Here is an 8,154-nt window from a genome sequence, read left to right as displayed (position 1 = left end):
GTATAGAACTGGTCCAGTGTTCCACGGCCCGGACGAAAACCAGACTGTTCCTCCTGAATCCGAGGTTCTACTATCGGCCGTATTCTCCTCTCCAGAACCCTGGCATAGACTTTCCCGGGGAGGCTGAGAAGTGTGATCCCCCTGTAGTTGGAACACACCCTCCGGTCCCCCTTCTTAAAAAGAGGGACCACCACCCCGGTCTGCCATCCCAAAGGCACTGTCCCCGACCGCCACGCGATGTTGCACAGGCGTGTCAACCAAGACAGCCCCACAACATCCAGAGACTTGAGGTACTCAGGGCGGATCTCATCCACCCCCGGTGCCTTGCCACCGAGGAGTTTCTTGACCACCTCAGTGACTTCAGCCCGGGTGATGGACGAGTCCACCTCTGAGCCCTCATCCTCTGCTTCCTCAATGGAAGATGTGACGGCGGGATTGAGGAGATCCTCGAAGTACTCCTTCCACCGCCCGACGACATCCCCAGTTGAGGTCAACAGCTGCCCACCTCTACTGTAAACAGCGTTGGTAGGGCACTGTTTCCCTCTCCTGAGGCGCCGGACGGTTTGCCAGAATCTCTTCGAGGCCAGCCGATAGTCCTTCTCCATGGCCTCACCGAACTCCTCCCAGGCCCGAGTTTTTGCCTCCACAACCACCCGGGCTGCAGTCCGCTTGGCCAGTCGGTACCCGTCAGCTGCCTCAGGAGTCCCACAAGCCAACCAGGCCTGATAGGACTCCTTCTTCAGCTTGACGGCATCCCTTACTTCCGGTGTCCACCACCGGGTTCGGGGATTGCCCCCTCGACAGGCACCGGAGACCTTACGTCCACAGCTCCGAACGGCCGCTTCGACAATGGCGGTGGAGAACATGGTCCACTCGGACTCAATATCTCCAGCCTCCCTCGGGATCCAGTCAAAGCTCTGTCGGAGGTGGGAGTTAAAGATCTCTCTGACAGGAGACTCGGCCAGACGTTCCCAGCAGACCCTTACAGTACGCTTGGGCCTGCCGAGTCTGTCCAGCTTCCTCCCCCGCCATCGGATCCAACTCACCACCAGGTGGTAATCAGTTGACAGCTCCGCCCCTCTCTTCACCCGAGTGTCCAAGACATACGGCCGCAGGTCAGATGAAACGACAACAAAGTCGATCATCGACCTGCGGCCTAGGGTGTCCTGGTGCCATGTGCACTGATGGACACCCTTATGCTTGAACATGGTGTTCGTTATAGACAAACTGTGACTAGCACAGAAGTCCAATAACTGAACACCACTCGGGTTCAGATCAGGGGGGCCGTTCCTCCCAATCACACCCCTCCAGGTGTCACTGTCGTTGCCCACGTGGGCGTTGAAGTCCCCCAGTAGAACGATAGAGTCCCCAGTTGGAGTACTTTCCAGCACCCCTCCCAGAGACTCCAAGAAGGTCGGGTACTCTGCACTGCCGTTCGGCCCATAGGCACAAACAACAGTGAGAGCCCTATCCCCGACCCGAAGGCGCAGGGAAACGACCCTCTCGTTCACCGGGGTAAACTCCAACACATGGCAGCAGAGCTGGGGAGCTATAAGCAAACCCACACCAGCCCGCCGCCTCTCACCATGGGCAACTCCAGAGTGGTGAAGAGTCCATCCTCTCTCAAGGAGTGTGGTTCCAGAGCCCAAGCCGTGCGTAGAGGTGATTCCGACTACCTCCAGTCGGAACCTCTCGACCTCACGCACTATCTCAGGCTCCTTCCCTCCATGAACTGCCACCTTAACGTGGTGGAGGGGTTTGAGTACCCGAGTGACCCTAGGAGCTATGTTGTCTGGGGCTATATGCCCCTGGTAGGGTCTCCCAAGGCAAACAGGTCCTAGGCGACGGGTCAGACTAAGAGCGGTTCAAAACACCCCTTAATGATGAAAAATTATTTGAGTTCCGTGACGTCGCCCGGTATGGCGCAGCCGGGGCCCCACCCTGGAGCCAGGCCCGGGGTTGGGGCTCGCATGCGAGCGCCTGGTGGCCGGGCCTTTCCCCATGGGGCCCGGCCGGACATAGCCCGAAGGAGCGACGTGGGGCCGCCTTCCCGTGGGCTCACCACCCACAGGAGGGACCATAAGGGGTCGGTGCGTAGAGGATCGGGCGGCAGTCGAAGGCAGGGGCCTAGGCAACCCGATCCCTGGACACGGAAACTAGCTCTAGGGACGTGGAACGTCACCTCGCTGGCGGGGAAGGAGCCTGACTACAGTCTCACACATTACCTAAAACATTTCTGATCCTACAGGCAGCAGTGAGCTACACAGTAACCCAATACACAGGTGAAATAATTTAAAGTTCCTGAGTATTTCAAATAAATAAATAATGAAACCATTTGTCATAATATGGGCTCAGAAATGTCTTTCTCTGTGGACAAAGATGCTCTATTGGGTTGAGATCTGGTGACTGTGGGGGCCCTTTCAGTACAGTGAACTCATTGTCATGTCAAGAAACCAATTTGAAATGATTCGAGCTTTGTGACATGGTGCATTATCCTGCTGGAAGTAGCCATCAGAGGATGGGGACATGGTGGTCATAAAGGGATGGACATGGTCAGAAACAATGCTCAGGTAGGCCGTGGCATTTAAACAATGCCCAATTGGCACTAAGGGGTCTAAAGTGTGCCAAGAAAACATCCCCCACACCATTACACCACCACCACCAGCCTGCACAGTGGTTACAAGGCATGATGGATCCATGTTCTCATTCTGTTTACGCCAAATTCTGACTCTATCATCTGAATGTCTCAACAGAAATCGAGACTCATCAGACCAGGCAACATTTTTCCAGTCTTCAACTGTCCAATTTTGGTGAGCTTGTGCAAATTGTAGCCACTTTTCCTATTTGTAGTGGAGATGAGTGGCACCCTGTGGGGTCTTCTGCTGTTGTAGCCCATCCGCCTCAAGGTTGTGCGTGTTGTGGCTTCACAAATGCTTTGCTGCATACCTCGGTTGTAATGAGTGGTTGTTTCAGTAAAAGTTGCTCTTCTATCAGCTTGAATCAGTCGGCCCATTCTCCTCTGAACTCTTGCATCAACAAGGCATTTTCGACCACAGGACTGCCGCATACTGGATGTTTTTCCCTTTTCACACCATTCTTTGTAAACCCTAGAAATGGTTGTGCGTGAAAATCCCAGTAACTGAGCAGATTGTGAAATACTCAGACCGGCCCGTCTGGCACCAACAACCATGCCACGCTCAAAATTGCTTAAATCACCTTTCTTTCCCATTCTGTCATTCAGTTTGGAGTTCAGGAGATTGTCTTGACCAGGACTACACCCCTAAATGCACTGAATAATTATTTAGGTGAGTGTATATTTCAGTTATGGCTTTTATTTTGAAAAGGAAAATCTGAGTTAGCACTGTTAGCATAATATCCTGCTGCTAGAATAATGGTAATGAAGCCTTGAATGGCCATAACTAATTATAATGTTAATTATCACCATGTCATATTAAAAATAAAAATGAACTACTGTTACTCACTTCAGAATGTCCAGTCTACATTGTGGATCCTTCAGAATAGCAGAGAGTTGAATCACTCCTGAATCATATGGCTGATTGTAGCTCAGATCCAGATCTTTCAGATGTGAGGGGTTTGACTTCAGAGCTGAGACCAGAGAAGCACAGTCTTCCTTAGAGATTCCACAACTAGACAGTCTGGAAAGAGATTATCATTATGTCGCAAATGAACAAAATTTTTGAATAATTAGAATAGCATCTTTATATTACACCAATGTCACATCTGTTCATAAAATTAGAATATCATCAAAAAGTGTATTTATTTCAGTAATTCCATTCAAAAAGTGAAACTTGTATAATGTATACATTCATTCCACACAGACTGATATATTTCAAGTGTTTATTTCATTTAATTTTGATGATTATAACTGACAACTAATGAAAACCCCAAATTCAGTAACCTAATTCAGAAAATTAGAATATTGTGAAAAGGTTCAATATTGAAGACACCTGGTGCCACACTCTAATCAGCTAATTAGATCAAAACACCTGCAAAGGCATTTTAATGGTCTCTCTGTGTATCCTACAGAACTAGACTATCATGGGAAAGACTGCTGACTTGGCAGCTGTCCAAAAGACGACCATTGACACCTTGCACAAGGAGGGAAAGACACAAAAGGTCATTGCTAAAGAGGCTGGCTGTTCACAGAGCCCTTAATAGAGAGGCGAAGGGAAGGAAAAGATGTGGTAGAAAAAAGTGTACAAGCAATAGGGATAACCGCACCCTGGAGAGGATTGTGAAACAAAACCCATTCAAAATGTGGGGGAGATTGGAGTGGACTGCAGCTGGAGTCAGTGCTTCAAGACGTTCTCTCTGTAATTGGCTGACAGGGGAGGGGTCTCTATCAGTGAATTAATTATAGCAATACTGTAGATGGATGTGTCATGTTGCCATATTGAAATAAAGATTTTCAAATAAAAATGTAGGCCAAGTGTTACTGATTAAACATGAAACCAAGAATTATATACTGACTAGTCATGATATGTTCAGCTAATTGTCAGCCATTTCTGGCGGCTCGTAAACAAACGCTCGTTCATTATTTTATGGTGAAATAATTATAATGTTCCAACAATTATATGTTCCATCTATAGCACTAACTACAACAGGTGGTCAAGTTATGGCCATGTAGCCGGCTTTGTTTTTTTGTAGTTGGCGAACATCTAAAGAAAACTGAATAATTTGTTAGATGATGTTGGTTCTGGAGAGAGCACCTATTGTTCGATGTATATTCTACTGACAGATGACTGAGATATACCTAGTATGTCTGTGCTGCATAGCTGCATTTTCCCTGCTGTCAAGTTATTTTGTTACAACTTGATCTCTGGTGTTATTGGGTTGTTTCTGTTCGTTGGTGAAGAGACTGCATCAATGACTAGCTCTACTATGATCATAATACCCTCTTGATTAAGATGATGCCTTTTTAAAAACTCAGTATCATTAAATGTTTCTAAAATGTTGTCCTGATTATGAGGCTGATTGCCAACAGCAGCCCTTCTAGTATTGTTGTGATTTGGTCTTAATGACTTAGGAGTCCTCTTGACTACCCTTAACTTTTCACAATATTAGGACTGACACACCCATTGTTTTAAAGAGTTCCTCCTAAATCAGCAAGTAAGGATTTACATTGAGGCTTAAAATATTTTAGGATGTGGCCCCTGATGTATAGGTTTCCCCACAAGGTTAACGGCAGGTCCCCACTATGGAAAATGAGATGTCCGGCTTAGGGGTTTGGTTTGTAGAAAATATTATGGATACTCTCAGAACTTTGGATACTTTTCGTTATAGGAGTTAGGTTTAGTGTTAGGCTTTAGAGTGAAGGCATGAATGTTACTGAGTTTAGGGGTGGAGTTAGTATAAGGGAAGAGTTAGGTTAGGAATATATTTAGGAATAGAGAACAAGGAACATGGATTTCTGAGTTTCCAGTCGCTATATGGACATAAAAACAAGATTGTGTTTTACTGTAAATCCCACTTGATAAGATAATCTCCAAGATAACATAAATGTATACAAATATGTTCATTTGAAGTTAATTAACTGATAAAGTAGCTAATTTTCCAGTCTTAAAGCAATAAGATCTGAGGTTACAGTTATCCAGTCTGGAAACAGGAGATTATACTGTATACTAGATGTACAAGGCCTCCAGCATAATAATACTGTATACATCAAAACATTACCAGAACTTACATTGCTCTCTTACAGGTTTTCACTACCGGCAGCAACCTCCGATAACCTTCATCTGATGTCTTGTATGCCTTTATGTCGAACTCCTCCAGTACCTCCTCTGACATCAGTAACAGGTAGGCCAGAGCTGAACATTGGTGAGGTTCAAGCTTTGTTTCTGAAAGAGTCCCTGATCGTAGGGAGGTCTGTATGTCTTCAACTAGAGAGTTGGCACCAAGTTCATTCAGACAGTGGAACAAGTTGATGATCCTTTCTGGTGAGGATTCTTCCTTGATTATATCTGAAAGGTACTTAACGGTTCTCTTAACGGTTTCCTCATTACTCTGTGTTGTACTTCCTGTCTGTGTCAGAATCCCTTGTAAGAGATTCTGATTGGACTTCAGTGAGAGACCCAGAAGGAAGCGGAGGAACAGGTCCAGGTGTCCATTCTTACTCTTCAAGGCCTGTTCTACTGCTCTATTGTGTAAGTCAGATAACCTGTCTGATGTAAACATTTTCTCATATTCAAACCAATGTAGGTTCTGAGTGGGGGAAAACACATGTTCCTCCTTGCCCAAACAAGATTCTAGAACATGTACTGCTGCTAGGAACTCCTGAATACTCAGATGAACAAAGCTAAAGACCTTCTCTTGATAAAGCCCAGATTCTTCTTTAAAGATCTCTGTACACAGTGCTGAGTACTCTGATGCCTCTGAGACATCAATGCCACACTCTCTCAGTTCCTCCTCATAGAAGATCAGGTTGCCCTTCTGAAGCTGTTGGAAAGCCAGCTTTGACAACTTCAGGATCATGTCTTTGTCTGACTGAGACAGTTCCTTTGGATTTGTTTCTGTGGATTTGTTGTACTTTTTGTTTTTCGTACTGGTTTGGATGAGCAGGAAGTGTTCGTACATCTGAGTCAGAGTTTTGGGGATTTCATCCTTATTTGTTTTTTTCAGCATCGACTCAAGGACAGTGGCTGATATCCAACAGAAGACTGGTATGTGACACATGATGTGGAGGCTTCTGGATGTTTTTATGTGCTTGATGATTTCATTGGCCAGATTCTGGTCTGTAATTTTCTTCCTGAAGTACTCCTCTTTCTGTGGCTCATTGAACCCTCGTATCTCTGTGACTTGGTCAACACACTCAGGAGGGATCCGATTGGCTGCTGCAGGTCGTGTGGTTATCCAGAGGAGAGCAGAGGGAAGCAAATTCCCCTCGATAAGGTTTGTCAGCAACACGTCCACTGAGGTTGGTTCTGTGACATCACAGCACTTCTTATTGTTTTTAAAGTCTAGAGGAAGTCGACACTCATCCAGACCATCAAAAATGAAAATGATTTTGGTTAAACCATCTTCAATTCTGTTCATTTCTTTCATTTCTGGAAAGTAGTGGGAAATAAGTTGCATCAGACTATATTGGTCCTTTTTCAGGTTCAGGTCACGGAAAGGAAGAGGAAATATTAAATGAACATCCTGATTTGCTTTTCCCTCTGCCCAGTCAAGGATGACCTTCTGCACAGAGACTGTTTTTCCAATGCCAGCGATTCCTTTAGTCAAGTTTCTCCTCACACCTTTATTGTGATGTTGTTTAATTGGCTTGAATATGTCATTGCATTTGATTTGTGTCTCTGGTGTGGTTTGCCTCTTGGATGCCATCTCAATCTGTCTGACTTCATGTTCTTCATTAACTCCTTTACTTCCACCCTCTGTGATGTAGAGCTCTGTGTAGATGTCCTTTAATAGAGTTTGGTTTTCATGTTGTCCAAATCCTTCACACAGCATTTGATACTTCTTTTTCAGTTTAGTCTTTATTTCATGTTGGAGCATCAGAAGAGTTTGAACTAAAAGAAAAAAATTAGAATTATTGTAGTAACAAATTTTAGATTCAATGACAACTGTTGAATTTTAAAACAGATTAATAAAATCTGGTATTTAAAAGTCCCTTAAATAACAGACAAAATCTTAGGTGTGTGTGTGTCTGGAGAGAGACTTATTAGAGAGACAACTTCCTCTAAAATGAGTGTCTCTGAGAAGCAGTTAGTAGAGATCTCTCCCTTATTCCCACCCTTTCTCCCATCTCTCTCCTTTCTCTCCTCCCTCAGACTTTTATGTGTTTTCATTTCAGGCTGTAAGGCAACACAAGGTGAACATTTTCTCAAACCAATGGTGACAAGCCCCCCTGTCCTCCACCAAGCCCAGTCTTAGAACCACCAGTCAAAAAGACCTGGTACCCCTGGTGACAAGCCCCCCTGTCCTCCATCCAGCCCTGTCTTAGATCCACCAGTCAAAAAGACCTGGTACCCCTGGTGACAAGCCCCCCTGTCCTCCATCCAGCCCTGTCTTAGATCCACCAGTCAAAAGGACTGCTCAGAGGTACGTGTTGTTCCCTGAATACATGGATAGCTAATTGTCTGGACATACCCTACATTCACACATGCCATCTGCTTTAGGTTAAGTTGTTAAGATTTT

At 45.4% G+C, this 8,154-nt stretch overlaps 1 protein-coding gene across 1 annotated transcript in view; it reads right to left on the bottom strand.

Moving 5' to 3' along the window:
- Positions 1 to 5,700: 5,700 nt before the first annotated feature.
- The window catches only part of LOC105006816 (protein NLRC3-like), a 925,414-nt gene continuing 922,960 nt past the window's right edge, over positions 5,701 to 8,154 (bottom strand). Inside the window, exon 9 of the mRNA XM_034295272.1 lies at positions 5,701 to 7,526. Coding sequence (XP_034151163.1) covers positions 5,701 to 7,526 — 1,826 coding nt within the window. The remainder of the gene's footprint in view (positions 7,527 to 8,154) is intronic.

This window comes from Esox lucius, chromosome 11 (genome assembly GCF_011004845.1).
Source record: "Esox lucius isolate fEsoLuc1 chromosome 11, fEsoLuc1.pri, whole genome shotgun sequence".
Lineage (NCBI taxonomy): Eukaryota > Metazoa > Chordata > Actinopteri > Esociformes > Esocidae > Esox > Esox lucius.
The sequence above is the reverse complement of the archived record's forward strand: the minus strand, read 5'-3'. Positions and strand labels throughout refer to the sequence as shown.